Source organism: Photinus pyralis, unplaced genomic scaffold (assembly GCF_008802855.1).
Source record: "Photinus pyralis isolate 1611_PpyrPB1 unplaced genomic scaffold, Ppyr1.3 Ppyr1.4_LG3b, whole genome shotgun sequence".
In the NCBI taxonomy this organism is placed as follows: domain Eukaryota; kingdom Metazoa; phylum Arthropoda; class Insecta; order Coleoptera; family Lampyridae; genus Photinus; species Photinus pyralis.
The window spans coordinates 20,215,251-20,230,766 of record NW_022170510.1 but is presented as its reverse complement, the minus strand read 5'-3'; the positions used below and the strand labels follow the sequence as shown (position 1 = coordinate 20,230,766).

Sequence of the window (15,516 nt, the reverse complement as noted above, 5' to 3'; positions counted from 1 at the left end):
TTAATGTACCTCTAAATGAATCACCGGTTGGTAATGAAATCTAGCTAATAAATATTAGTAAAAAATGTTACTGCAAGGAATTTCTACAACGAAAAATATTGGAGAAAGAAAGAGTATAAATTTGTTAGAAAATTTCTCTTTATTTGATCTATTGAAATATTTTCAGTCAGATACTGATTGCATTATATATAAATATAATAATATTTAATCTGTATTTCTAAATTCAAAAATCTAATTACAATACAAATTAATACACATGAATCAAAATTGTTTAAACAACCTTTAAAATTGAGTTTGATTTTTTATTTTTGAGAATTTAAAAAATTTAAATTAATCGATTTAATATTTACAATAGAATTTAGTAACTAGAAAAATTGATTAATCTAATTTTACCAAACACATCAATGCAAAAAATATATAAGTACAACTTCTTTTACACACAATAAATACATTTTTTTTAAAATTCGTAACAATAAAACATTCATACTTGAACTCTAGAAACTGCACTATAAAATTAAAATATCACCAGGGGTGGACAAAAAACAAATCCTGTAAAGCACTTAGTTTTAGTTTAAGATTAAGGTGAGTTTGCGATTTCTGTTAATAGAGGTCATACGAATTAAAAATTGCGTTGCAAGCCAATGCGACTCTTAAAGAAATTAGATTTAAAATCTCCTTAGAGTGATTTTAATAGTACACCACCCATCAAAAACTTTGCTACATCTAAGACAGTACAATATCAGATCTTGTCATCGTACAGTTAAAAAAATAGTAAACATTAAAATGAAGAGTAGAAAAATTGTAAGTTGAAAATCGTTGCCCATAAAACAACAAAGATTGCTGCTTTACATCTAGGGACCCTATTATACAGATACCTGCATTACACATAATATGGTAACTCGATTGAATCACAAATATAATCTAGCTATATGCAACAGTCATTATCATTTCTCAGCATTGGGTAGTGCTGAATTATAATCCAAGGTGTACGCTTTCTTTTGAGTAATGTCCTCTACGGTTTGTCCATTACAATCAGCACCAGCGTGGCCGACAGCGCCGCAATTAAAGCAATTAGACGTTCTGTTGGGTAACTGTGAGGGGGTGCTAGAAAGGAAAACGTAAGGGTAAGTGTAGGAGAACATTTCCGGTGTCGGATAAGTGAAGGGTGCGCTAAAGGGTGGCCTGTAAGGTTGATAAACGGACCTATTAGGAATGGCAGTGAGCGTTACTTGCGGAGGATAATTGCTGTAAGGCACTGAACAATTATTTAAGGTGGGAGCGGGGTGAGGAGGTGGAGTTGTATCACAAACTGGAAGTCCAACGTTCATATTAGGATGGCCAGTATTCACGTATTGCTGCGGAACGCCGTTCATTCGTGGCTTCGTCTCGCCCCGCCCGGGGCCGTGGTGTGGTACTGTAGGAACTGTCGGCGTGTCGGGAGGTGAGTGATTCAGACTGTTGGTGCTAGACGAACTAGAACTAGAGCATTGTAGTGAGTTGTCGACGTCCAAATTCAGGGCTTGCATTTGGCCGAGACAATACTCTTCGGGTAGTTTCGAGTATGGGGGAAGGCGAATCCCGTTTGGTGGTTTCATGTCGACACGCACCATGACCGGATTTATCCAAGGTGATTCTCTCATTTTTTCATCTGGGATGTGGGTACACTAAAGAAAAATGGTATATTATTACATAAGTATTAATGTTTATAGTAACGTCTCTATTAACCACCACCAATATTAGCGCATTGACATTTTACATTTGCTGTAATGATAAAACACACTGTGGCTGTATGCTTTAAAAAAATCATAAAACGCTAACAACAATCATTCTGGAGAAGAACCAACTCCAAGAGAAGTGGAGGACGTAACGCGCACAGCAAAATATGAAACCAAATTTAATCTACAAAACAGACATTTTTATTACCCTTGTTTTGATGTCCAATATATGAAAAGAAAGTTTCCCTGAAAAGTGAATTTTTTTGCAGGAAAAACTGCAAAGCAGTAAAAATAATGTGCAACATATATTAAAAAACAGAAAATATTTGTAAAGGATGGTTCAAATTCGTGGCTCGCCAAAAGAGATATTGTGTAGGTTAAGTTGACCCTTTTTGTGACTAAAAAACCCTTTGAAATTTTTTTAAATCTTTAAAAATAACTGACATCACCAAAAAACCAAAAATGTCAAATTTAGTTTTCATTTTTGCTAATTTAAACGGTCGAAGAAGGACAGTTCCCGTTAACACCCCTTCCATAGGCACTCTTTTCGGAGGCATCTCCATCTGGTTTCAGAATTTCGATAACACGCTAGATGTAGAAGCTACAGGCAACTACACCTTTCTGATTTCTTATGGACGCCATATTGGATTTTTACGGAATGAGAGAGAGAGAATAAAAAAAGAAAAGGAAAATAACTAATAATGCAGCTTTAGCAAGATCTAGTTACCCATGGATGTTTTGTTAAAGAAAGTAAAACATTTGATTTTAAAATTTTTCTTGTAATTTCTATAAAAGTTTTGGTGACCACCCTGTGTATGACTTTCGAAGATTGTCGCTCCGGGACTATTTAGGAGTAGAAGGTAGAAGCGAAAGGTAATTGATTTAATTATTAGAGTTGTGTTTCAAGTGCCGCTACCGTAAATAACGCCGCCGTTTACCGAAACGTAAGTTGAATCGAAACGTAATTTTGAGGTTTTCCATAAATTTATTTTGCATTTAGACCATTTCATTTTAGCTGTTACATTATCGCACCGTATCTGTAGCTTTTGTTTTTGCCTGCACAGTGTACCACTTCGTTAATTGCCAGGTAAGCTTTTTGTTACTTTCCGTTTCATTAATTATAGGTAGGAGGCGAGGATATTGTCTGGCTTCCTGCAATTCCTTTCCCGTAGAAACCGCTACCGAATGCGATTATTTACTGTTCCGGCCATGGAAATTGCTGTGCGCTTTAAGTATGTTTTAGCATTTACCAGTGGCCGGCTCACCGCTTGCCCTTTGGAATTCCTGGGAGAGCAGTTCTCTATCTAAGTTATCTGGAGGTTACCATCGCCAACCGCATCTTGTCTAGAAACAAGAAAGACCGAATATTCTGCTGGCGCCCGAAGCACTCTCGTTCCGCAGTTACCTACCGCCGTCACCGTTTACAGACTACGCTTGTAAATTACCGCTGAATTTCCATTTTCTGTCATTACATTTCATTTTATAATTAGATCGTTTATTTTTTTGTGTAAAGGAGAATCACAGCCACCGTTGGTGCGCGAACTTCAGGCGAAATTTCGTCGCAACCGTCCATTTCAGACCGTTTAAGCTAGGGAAAATGAAAGCGAAATTTGGCATATTCAGTTAACATATACAGGGTGTTGCACTTAAAAAATACCAACTTTGGCACAAATTTCAGAAACGGTGACCCAACAAAATTTGTTGACTACGCCCCAGGATTCTAAGTAAAAATATCTAGAATGGGCAGGATTTACATTTTTCTATCTTACATGGGTAGTAAGATGATAACATACCATAAAATCAAACTAGTTAACGGATAGTTAGCGCCTGAATGGGTAGGAAACCCTTAGTTGCAAGGGCTTACCAGTGCCCCAGTGGTTGACCCCAAATATTCTAAATGGGTTTTCAAAAAAATCATGGAGCAATCAACATTGGTATAAGTAATCCCCCTTTAACAGGGTTCGAAGAGCAAATTAGCGTGGCGCCACATCAGAACTTTAAGACGAAGGGTCAAAGAGCATATGTCAATTTTCATAGGTTTACTCAAAAGTCCAAACTTTTCTCCTAATCTCCCAGACTAAAAGGAATAGTTTTCTACGAACCAGATCCCTTCCACTAATCGAATCTGTTTGGGGTCGGGTGAAAGGGGGTGTACTGAGATAATTACGTGTATTTATTTTTTGGTTACAATGTGCGATTTCTAAACCTGACACCTTAATGTCAGTCTGGACATGTTTATCACGGTCCTTAATTCTCAGATTACAGTACTTAACCTGTATTTAAAGATATATTCTGAAATTTTTTGAAATACTATGTACTAAAAAAATACACGTGATTTTTGGGTAGTTTGGGGGAGGGGGGGGGGTAGTCTTAAATTTCATCACGTATCACCAGGAGGAGTGAGGTTTAAAAAGTTGCTAAAAAACATCACATAATTAATGGACAACCCATTTCCTTGAATGCATGTATGCAGGGTGGTTCAAATTGGGCACTTTCTTATGGAGACACCCTTTATTTTAAGAGATAGAAAAAATGGACCTAGGTGTCTGGAGATCAATTTCAAAGAGAAAATCACTGGCGCAAACAGAACTCAGCTATCTCCAACCGTTTGGCCGCTAGGGTGCGTTTCTCGAACTTAGTCGATTTTAATGCCCTGTAACTTTCTTATTATTAAAGATAAATAATTTTGGCAAAATCATCCTTTTTACGTAGAATCCATTGCACAGTAATTATACAGGGTGTTATACGATCTAAACTACATTTTGTCATATGGACCACCCTATACATTTTGAAAAGAGCGTACAATTTCCTAAATTTTGATGTATCACTTATTATATTTATATTAAATATTATTTGCAATATGTGTGAATACATATGTGAATAAAATAAATAAATAATATAATATATAAATAAATAATACAGATAACCAAGAAATTGTCGTTTTCAATAATTCTACCATCTTTTGTTCCCCATGGAAACCTAGATGTCTGCAATAAAAATATTTTAATGTATAAAAGGAAATATTGCAAATAATATTTAAGTAATATACTAAATTTTGCGCTCTTTTCAAAAACAAAATATATAGGGTGGTTCCCATGAAAATATATAGTTTAGGATCGTATAAAAAATACTAAACACTCTGTATAGAAACTGTATCGCTATGAATTCTACATATATAAGTGTTTTAGGAAACATTTTCCCAAAATCAATTATCTTTAATAATAGGAAAGTTGTGGGGTGTTAAAGAAATCGAATAAATTCGAGAAACGCCTTCTAGCGGCTAACCGATTAGAGACAGTTGAATTCTGTTTGCGGCAGTAATTTTGTTTAAAATTGAGCTCCAAATATGTAATAAAATAACAATAAGAACGCGTCCAATTTGGACCACCCTGTACTCTAATGAAAAAATCGGTTATAATTTCTCATATCGTGTGAAGAGAGGGCGATTGGAACGTCTGGAGGAGACATACATATGTACTAGTGATGTGAAAACTTAAATGCGAATATCTTGAGGAGTGTTGGAGAAGAGTACTTACAAAGGGAAAATGCAATATTGTAGAAAATTTCCCTAAACACTTGATTCTTTTTGCATTATATATGCGTAGATTTTCAATGTGCCAGGCGGCCTTACCAAGAAGCTAACCACAATTTACTTGAAATAATTTAAAAAATGCCAGAAAATAGTTCTGAATACCACAAATTTTCCCTATTTGTACACTAAAGGTACCTAGTGATTTTTTCCTTGGAAACCAACCACTTATGGCAAATTTTCGACAAATAAAAGTTATCCTTTCTTGAGATACAACACATCTATGGAGAAAAGCATTCATCATGGTAACACATGTTGTGGATATATCACATTATAAAAGTAAATAAACAAATTATAACAAAATTAAAGCAGTGCACATAATTTCATGATCATCTTGTGCTTATTTTACAAGAATTATTTGGCAGTGATACTTAACCACCCTGTACATAAGGCAAATGTTATTCCCGCAGCTCGCTCTCTAATTTGGCAGTGATACTTAACCGCCCTGTACATAAGGCAAATGTTATTCCCGCAGCTCGCTCTCTAATCTAGGTATATACAGAGTGAGCCAAAATCAATTCCAGTTTGAAGAAATATAAATGAATTTTTATTTTGTTCACGACATGAAATTGAAAACACACATGGTATTTCAACTGCCAAATTAGACAACAAAATTACTGTTAATAAATTTGACTGCAACATCTTCTTTCTAAGGTGATCACAATATGTGCAATTCATAAAACAAAAAGCGATAACATAAAAAATAAATAGGACTTACATCCTCATCGTTAGATATGAAAGCCGAACCAAAAGGGGGCAAATTAGGTTGAGAGACCGGATTGGGAGGAACTTGAGGTTTATAAACAGGTAGGACTTCGACCATCTGACTAGGCGACTGCAGCCCCGTAGCTGACCTAATAGGGTACGTCCTATGCGGAGAGGCAGTCCGACTTGGACAAGGCGATGAAGATTCACTGACTATTGGAGAAGCAGGTGGTGGGGGAAATGGAGAGATCTATAAAATATCAAAAAATGTAAGCGAAATTGAACAAAATATAAGTTTTAAATTGATCGAAATGAAAAATTTACCTCCGGCGGCGGATGCACCTGCCCGATAAATCCCGGTCTCGTCCACATCTGCATTACTTCAACCGGACCGCTAATCGGATGCGGAATTATAGTTTGGGTCTGTTGCGGGTGAGGAACTCGATCAGTTTGACATACAGTCGTAGTCTTTACAGGTACAGATGGCGTATCATGTTGCGACTAAAAATGTGACATTAATAGAATTTAAAAAAATGACCCAAATTTCGAGCACAATTTATTGCTATTTTCCTGCTCTAGTTTCTGTTTTTATACGCTTAATTAAAACTTACGATTATTGTTTGTAAATGATTGTATCCCATTCCTGGACTATAACTCGGGAAAGGTTTGGTTGTCAGATGCTTCTTGCACTCCCTCTGCTCGATAACATGGGCCAACATGTTACCGAAAAAGTTTTTTTGATCAAACGTGAATGCCGGATGATATAGGCCCATTGTAAACAATAATAAAAGTTCACTTTGCAAATTTTCATCTTTAACATTCCCTCTTAACACACACGACTCTACCCATTCTGTCCTGAGTAACGTTTTATACAACCAATTAGCACACTTGCAATTGCTCGCAGACAACAACGATAAATAAATTAATACTCTATGTCGAACACCTTCATCGAATAACCCCTGTGTAAGCGTTGAGTCCTTCGTGAGCTTATCAATGTCATTAGCTATAATTGCGGATCCTCGTAGCTCTTGATAACTGTGCTTACCGATCTCTTCAATGCAACTACCCAAAAACCGAACTTCGAAAGGGACGCACATACTTAACAACTCGTACATTACATCTAACCGCTTATAACCTTCCAAGTCCTTAAACCATAATAAAACGTCCTCTTTACACACCATCTCCAGAACACATTGAAGGATTTAGGCGAGTTTCTACCCAAAATAAGATAAAATTAATTCAATACCAAGACTAACATAACCACATTTTTTACTTACAACCAAACCATTCACGAGAAACCATAGCAAAAATGAACGCAACTCGCACGACCACAAAACTGCAAGTACGTGCAGTACTTATGCATTTAAAGCTCTGCAATTTTGCCGAAACGAAAATTGGAATGATCAGTGACAGAAATATGGAGACTGATAGATGGCTGAAAATTCTGAACTGAAATGACCACGATTTAAAAGGCGACCTAATTTTTATTTAATCATTCTTTCCGGATTACAAATTGCATTTATCTGTTGCTTTGTGGACAATTTTATCAATTGGATCGTATTTTAATGCATTTTTCGAGTACAGTTGAAAATTAAAATACCATTCTAAAAATGGCGGCAAAATTCGTAATCAAATTACGTAAACTATCGCGAAGTCCATTTGAGGTTATTTTAAATTAAAAAGATTTCCCCAACGATTGCAAATTGGAAGAATTTGGGGAGCATCTCATAGGAAATCCAGAGAGGTCTGATTTCCTATAGATAAAAGGCTTATGATTTTCAGGCCCCGTGTGGGCTCCGGTGGTCGTCTCTGAATTCTGATATACAGCGTGGTCGTAAAAATAAAATAAAATAGGGTTTCATAATCAAAAATCAAAAAAATATTGGGATGTTAGCCACCTTACATTATATTATACAGGCTGTTTCACGCAGTTACCTAAAAGTATTCATAATAATAATAGTAATAAATGTCTTTATTTTGATTCATTTTTGATATATACATAATTACTGCAAAATAAAGAGGCGAAGTTCAGCACACGCAGGTGCTGCTCTTCCACTTAACCTCAGCGAGACAAACTCCATTAATAATTAAAATCTGAAGATTTGCATACAAACATAGTTCTTCATGTTCTATAGGAACTTTCTATTTTAAATAGAACACCCTCTATTTAATTGCATTTAGAAATTAGAAATCTACATGAGAATCTACGTCGTTTGATATCACATTTCCCTATACCCAGCATCAAAGGTTCTCAAGTTATTCAAGATTTTTCAAAATTTTTTACGTTTGGTTACTTTTCTTTAGGGCCCTGTACCTGTACCTACGACTCCGTTGACTTGAATTTAACAAATTTCGCAATCTAGCAACCACATTAGAAATGATAACCGTATAACGTCACATGTAAAACACAAAAAACCCTTAATCACATACGGAATCACTTAATAATAAACTTTTTGAATAAGAATAATCGTTGTCATTATATTTTAATTATATATATAATTTTTATTTCAAAACGTCTGCTACTTTCTGGATAACCCTCGTATGTCTATGATCGTCAGATTATATAGGTACATATGATCTAAGATGGTCGTAGCCTGCAGATGCCGTGATTATTCTAAGCACGATTCTAGGTAAAGTCATTGATTATACCAACAATGATTATAGGTACTATTGGTACTATAATCAATGGTAAAGTCTAGTATAATACACCTTACTACTCTTTGGTATAGTGCAAACGCGGTGTTTTATTCCAAAAGTTATTCTCTTTTCAAATTCGACGTGTTGTGTTGTTGTTTTTGTTCATTTGTGTCTCGTCAAAAGTGATGAAAGGAACAACGTAAACTCATCAAAGTACAAAAGCAAGTAAGGTAAGTCAGAACAAGAACATATTTAACATATCTTTTTACAAGTTTGCTTTACCTTTTCTTCAATGAAAAAACTACAGGGTGTTCCTAAATTTCATGTACCTTAATCACGAACCTCTTTAAAGTTCGCGGTACCTTAATACATACGGAAGGTGATTGGTCAGGTTATTTTATGAAACAAAGATGCTTACACACGTAGGACTGGAAATGCATGGTTTCAAAGATAGAGAGGGCGTGAACTTTTTTGGACGTTTAAATTTCAGGCGCTTTCTTTCGGTGATCCAAACGCGTTTGGATTGTCAAATCACGTTCTTTCGAAGTGTGATCTCATAATCATGATTGCTAAGATCGTGAACAAACTGAACATAAAAGTTTTATGATCACGAATTCCTAACCTATAAATGCAAGGATATTTATGCTCAAATGTTAAGTTAGTCCATATTTGTAACTGAAGAGGAGCATAATTGCGCAAGTACTTCCACTTGAATTTAAATTATTTTCATAATCCAAACAAAAAATACATAATTCGAATTCAAATGTGTACTACGTAAACTTAACCATACTTTGTTTTAAATTCGCGCGTTCTTTCGTAAAACGTGATCCTACGAATCACGATTTTGAAATCATGATTGCGAAGTAGCCGAAAGAAAGCACCTTTGATGTAGTAGGGTGTCTTTAATATCAGCACAGATAATGGGGGTATTTTATCTGTGATATCAGAGTAGAAGTGATCACTTGAACGGCAAACGTGGATAAAGTGACACATCATTGTGCATTCCAATGACTCATTCTTATAGAAAATGGGACGCGGAGCACGAAATAAAATGAAGTGCAGAACAGAATGAATTGATATATGTTTCTATGAACAAGACAGGATAACCTAACAGTGTTATTTTGCACGTCTAAATTAAACACCTACAGATTTTTCAAAAGTTTTATGATTTCTATGGCTTCTGCCATTGTAGTATACACTATGACAAAGTGAAACTGACCATCTTGTAAAGGTTAATTCATTTTTGTAAAAATGATTTATGACAGCTCTGGGTAGGGTTATTGTTATTGGATTGATGTTGAACTCCAACTTGCACCATAAGAAATTAGTGAGTATTGGCTTGCCTTTTGTAATTGATTTGTTTTTACCCTACGTGCCTCACTAGTTACTGCTACTGCGTCACATATGCAAATCTATTGCTGGAATGTTAGTATAAAAGAGCTTTAACTTGAAGTGTAATATTGAAAACTTCTCCAATACAATAAAGTCTCATGCAGCATCATGTATTTTTGTAAGACAATAAAAATAACTCCAAGTAAATTATTTACTATGACATTTTACATATTCTAAACAAGTGATTAAGAAAATTTAATAAACGTTTACTTCACACACATCCCAAATAAGAAATACATATTAAAGGCCTACATTTAAGGAAAACCGTCATCATCCTCCTCTGCCATTTCCTTTGCTAGCTCTAGATCTTGCTGCTCTCGCTCTCGCCTCTCCTCGGCAGATTCCAATTCTTTACCATACGATTTAGGAGGATACCTCATGGCTTTCACACTTTGATTGTGCAGATCTAAACAAAACGCAATCCTTTGATGGAAGGCATTCTGCGGTTCTTTTGTGCAGTAAATATCGGAGCTTTCTTTGCTGCGCATGTAACCGCCTTCAGGATCCAATGTTGCCTCAATTACACCGTCGCGTATAGCCTTCGCGACAATAAACTCGGCATCTTCGGCCGAATCCAAACCCAACTTTTTCGCGATATCCTGTGGCGCTATTCTCGAGTACGATAAACCGATAGAACGAATGGCGGTTTTAATGACATTATGTCTCAATCGTGTTATTAACGTAAACGTGTGATCTTGGAGGAATTGGGGGCCGAAGTTTTCCAAAACTTCTCCGAAACGTTGCAAATTACCCATACGAACTGCTTGGGTTAGTTGAAAGTACGGACCAAGGGAGTGCCGCATGCTCGCCTGCCGGAAAACTTGACGTTCCGGAATATCACCTAGCAGAAGTTCAACCACTACAAGCAATTTTTGCACGGTCTGTCTAAATCCGATGGCTGCACTCTGAGGGGCTTTGCGTACAGCTTGAACAAGATGTTTATATGCCACACTGTACTCCAAGCGTGCCGCTTTAATTCGGCCTAAATAATACAAGAAACGTGCCCACTCATTATTACTGGCAGTTTCTGGAAATACACATTTACTAACCAATTTGTCCGCTTGATCGTACAGAGAATAATGCAGGTAGTTACGGAGTAAACAATTTATTAACACCGCTTGGCCTTCAAAGTCATTCCGTAACGTGGCTGTACGAAGGCGAGCGTGTAGAAAACCACGGATGGATTCCAATTTATTGGTTAGCTCGGCGACTCGCGAATGATAAAAGTAACACTTGGCGGCAATCCAGTCCAGTGTGCGACGATTTTGACCGGTAATTTTTGTCATAAGTGCCTGCGAGCATCTGGTCGCTTCATCAAGCTTATTCGTATCAATGAGGCGCACCAAAATCAACATGTGAATGTAAACGTCAACTTCTGCCACAGGAGTTTTAATGGCAGTTCGTCCTCGAGTGGTCGTATCAGAATCCGCACCGGTGATGGGTTCATCAAGGAAACAAAGCAATCCATCTCGTTCGAGTGCAGGATATAATTGATTGATCAAACCACGAAGTACGACACCATTCAGCTTCTTCCTCGTTGTGGGGAGACTTCTCAATACACGAGAGACGAAACGATTTTCTTTGTTTGTGACCGCCTTTTCAATTTGCCTGGCTTGTTCGCGAACGTCGATTAAACTTTGTAGATCGACATCCCGTTTGCTATCCCCGGCTTCGGGTCCTGGTGGACTATCCGCGTTCTTCATTTCGACATCGGTGTTTTCGTTTGCGACCATTTTCACAAGTTTTAATTCACTAAATTGCCTAAAACACAACTAATGAATTTTGCTTGTAAATTTTGCAAAGTAACGTAGAGAAGTTTTAAACCAATTGTCAAATTGTGTACCACTACAAGAGCTGTTGATTTCCCTAAATCGTCTAGTAAACAAGGTGCGCAGAAATTAAAGGGATTTAAAAAAATAGTTTTTCTAGTAACACAAATTTATAAAATTTTAGAGTACTTAGGGTTGTGTTACCCTTCGTGTAAGAATATAAGGTAAGGCTAACACTACGATCTTAGAAAGAACGTTTTGTGTCCAAATTGTAGGCAGCACATCATACAATTGCCGTTATACTAATGTTCTGAGTTTCGGATCATTGTCTTGTTATGAATTATAGGTTCCGGTTCCGCGTTGCTTAGGTAGAATTATTTTTTAAGTGTTGCGGTACCGGGTCCGGTTCTGTGAGTGTGACTTCAATAAATTTCGGGTTCCTGTTCTAGCTTTCTTTTTTTCTGGTTTTAGGTTTTCCAACATAAACAAAAAAAATATATTATAGGTAAAACAAATGCACAAAATTTAAGTACATTACCATTTTGTTGTCTCTTCTACTTTTCTTGAGCAGTAGTTTCAACTATTGCTTTCTTAACACATTCGTCAACTACCTTACTGCGTGTAGTGTACTTAACCTCCGGGTTCTACGGTAACTTCACACTACAAGAACACGGACATAAAGTCAACCCGGCAACGTTAAAAAGGGCCGCCCGAATGACTATTCCCTCTAAAACTGAACAAGATTCTGCTTAAATTTGAAAGTGACACGTGATCAAACATATAAGGCATGGCTCCTGAGAGTTTTAATTAGCATAATCTTGCCTCCAAGATAGATAACTCGTCCCTCGTTCTGGGTTTCGAGCCTACAGTTGAAAGTCGAACGCAATCACGGAATTAGGTGTTGTAACTCATTTGATTACAGTTGTTTTCCACCCTAGTGACTGCTTCATTCACGGCGAAAATATTAGTTTACAAACAACAAGTCAGTACGCATACACACATCAAAACAATTCGATAATTTCCACATGTTTAAAAGTATGATAAAATCTGAATATTACCAGATCATGTAATCAAAACATAAACATAAATTAAAGAAGCATTACACCAAAAACGTAAACGATCACAAACAAAAGGATAACGGTATCAAATAATTATGTGATTCTGCATTAAGGTTAAATCAAGTCAATTTCAAAAACAAAGATTGAAACTCACAAAAATATAAAATGCTGCATATAACACACAAATACGATATAAAGAAATGCGAATATTACTACCTGCATTAAATAACACAAAAATAGCAGCAAACATTTACGGAGCGACGCGTTCGCGACCGCCATTAAAGACAAGATGCCAAACATAACCAACGTTCATGCTCTCTAGATAGGGCAGGTAGCTTTTCCCCCCTTAAAAATTGCGTGGTTGCCAATTCTCAACATTGTGTGCATCGCCGTAAGTTGTTTATACAGAGTGGACCCTCTGATGCTTTTGATTCGATTATCTTTATTTTCGGTATTAGTCACTCAAAAAAAGCGAGTATATAATGTTACTAAGTTTCAGTACGGTAAAGATTACACTCAGACACCGGCCTATTTTCTTAATACATAAAATGGTCCTGAGCAAGACTACGTTTAACCCGAGGTTTAACCTTACCGAACAGCGACGTCGGAAGTGAATAACGGTTGGGGGGGGGCAAAAATCAGCGACCATGAAGTCTGAAAGGTCCCTCCCATGCAAAATTGTGTACGATTTAATGCAAAGCAGTGGGTTTTTTAAGTGATCCTGAAACCCGTTCATTTAATCAATCAAATAATGTATTTTTGAAAGAAAAGTTTTGAAAAAAATTTAAAAAAGTGTCGGAGCTGTCTAGTTATATGCAATTGAGCAACTCAGAGGTACTTGACTCGATGAGAAAACTATAGCCATAGATCATTAATATTTTATTAAAAAATAATGAACTAGAACATACAAACGTTGCAAAAATTTTGTTCCTATTTATTGCACTATTGAGCATTGTAAAGAAAAGCAAGTATATGTACAGTGTGTAAAGCGATGGGGTATACAAGAGGGAATTTTTGTTTAAATATTGATTTATGAAAAAAATTTATTCTTCATGATATTTTTTGCTTGCTTTGAAAGTACCAATAACGTTTCGATAATCTAAAATTTATTTATAGAAATCTGGAAAAATAATAAAATTAATTTTTTTTATTGAAAGTTATCATTCTACATTATAATCAAGATAGCGTATTGCTATCAAACCATAAACTATCGAAACGTTATTGGTACTTTCAAAGCAAGCAAAAAATATCATGAAGAATAAATGTTTTTCATAAATCAATATTTAAAAAAATCCCTCTTGTATACCCCATCGTTTTACACACTGTATCAAATTAAATATATCCAAAAATTTTCCGCCTTTCCGCAGTTTTGCTGGCAAATTCTTTCAATATAGCCTCTACTTCTACACTTTTTGTAATTTCTGCATGCACATGCAGTATTAGAAGATGTGTTAGTCGCTTTTGAGTGATTTATCTACTTATCATATCTTATAGTGGAAGTGGTGTTTCTTTAAAGACTAGAATCAACGTAAAAACGAGGCGACTGGCTGCCAGTGTCGCGACGGTTGTATAGCACGTACATTTTGTTTACACTTGGGCTGTTCACCCTATTTGTTTTTTTCATTTATTACCTACTTCGGTATAAATGTTGAACTTAAATTAAGCCAATTAAGGACAATTCAATTTACTTATAATAAAGTAAATACACTAAACCTCTTCGAAATCCTGGAATATATGCATAACATATTTCCTGGGCGTCGATTCCCGAAGATGTGCTTTGTTCACATCGACTGACCTTGATGTGAACGTGAATGTCACTGCATTCTCGAACCTACCACATCGAGCGAAAAGTTGATCTAACGCAACGACTGGTTTAGACCACTCGTTGAGTGAAAGTCATGCGCAGTTGCAGCTACAGGACGGATCTTGCAGCTGTTTTGCTATAGAGGTTATTCAGTGCCCTACCCTATACATTCACGTATTTTCTGTGAAATAAAACATGGAATTGTTAGAGGATTTTCTGGTTATTAATAACAGTATCCGTAATGCAAAAACAAAACAAAATACAAAACTGACAAATGACAGTTCAATTCTTGTCTGTGATTGGTTAGCGCATAAAGTTCGTCCACGATTCGGGAATGCAGCTAAACTTGAACTTATCCCTATCGTATACGATCATGACGTCATGGCAGCCGGTCACATCACATGCGCTGTGATGCACATCACGGATCATATCGACTAACTAAATTCTTGTAATCATAGGTTTATCCTACCAAGGCCGATCTTTTGTTATGAAATAATAAATAAACCGTCTCTGCTCCTATAGGAAACACGCTTACCAACCATGTAACGTTGAAGCGTTGAAGGTGGATTTCTTAAACGACCAAACCACTTTCTAAGACAATACTGTATGGATACCCTGTGATATCTTTACGTCCTTGGCAACGCGCTTCAAACAAATCTTTAGGCACTCCGCGATAACAACGCGCTGTTTGAATAAGTGCCATAAATTCTGCAAAAGTGGATTGTCGTGGTTTCGTTTACATCACGTTCACTGTTTCTGGATGTTCCTCGAGCTCGTACTGGCCTGCGCATGGAGCCATAACCGATTTATGTGCACTGCCAAAGCTTTTCTTCGTGATAGTTTCCGT

General features: G+C 36.4%; 2 protein-coding genes across 3 annotated transcripts; both read right to left on the bottom strand.

The window, feature by feature from the left end:
• Nucleotides 1-334: 334 nt before the first annotated feature.
• On the bottom strand, nt 335-7,575 carry LOC116166871 (mucin-2). 2 transcript variants are annotated; one of them, XM_031482056.1, is made up of 5 exons: nt 7,287-7,570; nt 6,621-7,223; nt 6,334-6,510; nt 6,023-6,259; nt 345-1,664 (listed from the first exon to the last, which is right to left on the bottom strand). In XM_031482056.1, the coding sequence occupies exons 2-5, from the start codon at nt 7,188-7,190 to the stop codon at nt 945-947; spliced, it is 1,704 nt and encodes a 567-aa protein (XP_031337916.1). In that variant the 5' UTR covers nt 7,191-7,223; nt 7,287-7,570; the 3' UTR covers nt 345-944. The 2 variants fall into 2 exon arrangements, with proteins under 2 accessions (XP_031337917.1, XP_031337916.1); XM_031482057.1 differs by lacking the exon at nt 6,023-6,259 and having other exon boundaries at nt 335-1,664; nt 7,287-7,575.
• Nucleotides 7,576-10,175: 2,600 nt separating this feature from the next.
• LOC116166589 (probable 26S proteasome non-ATPase regulatory subunit 3) lies at nt 10,176-11,881 on the bottom strand. The gene has a single exon (XM_031481589.1). The coding sequence runs from the start codon at nt 11,769-11,771 to the stop codon at nt 10,293-10,295; it is 1,479 nt and encodes a 492-aa protein (XP_031337449.1). The 5' UTR covers nt 11,772-11,881; the 3' UTR covers nt 10,176-10,292.
• Between the last annotated feature and the right edge of the window lie 3,635 nt (nt 11,882-15,516).

Coding starts and splice junctions, on each gene's coding strand:
- LOC116166871 (XM_031482056.1), bottom strand. CDS start 7,190: ATGGTGTGTAAAGAGGACGTTTTATTATGGTTTAAGGACTTGGAAGGT. Junction 6,511..6,620: donor ATCATTTACAAACAATAATC/GTAAGTTTTAAT, acceptor TCACATTTTTAG/TCGCAACATGATACGCCATC. Junction 6,260..6,333: donor AGGTGCATCCGCCGCCGGAG/GTAAATTTTTCA, acceptor GATATTTTATAG/ATCTCTCCATTTCCCCCACC.
- LOC116166589 (XM_031481589.1), bottom strand. CDS start 11,771: ATGGTCGCAAACGAAAACACCGATGTCGAAATGAAGAACGCGGATAGT.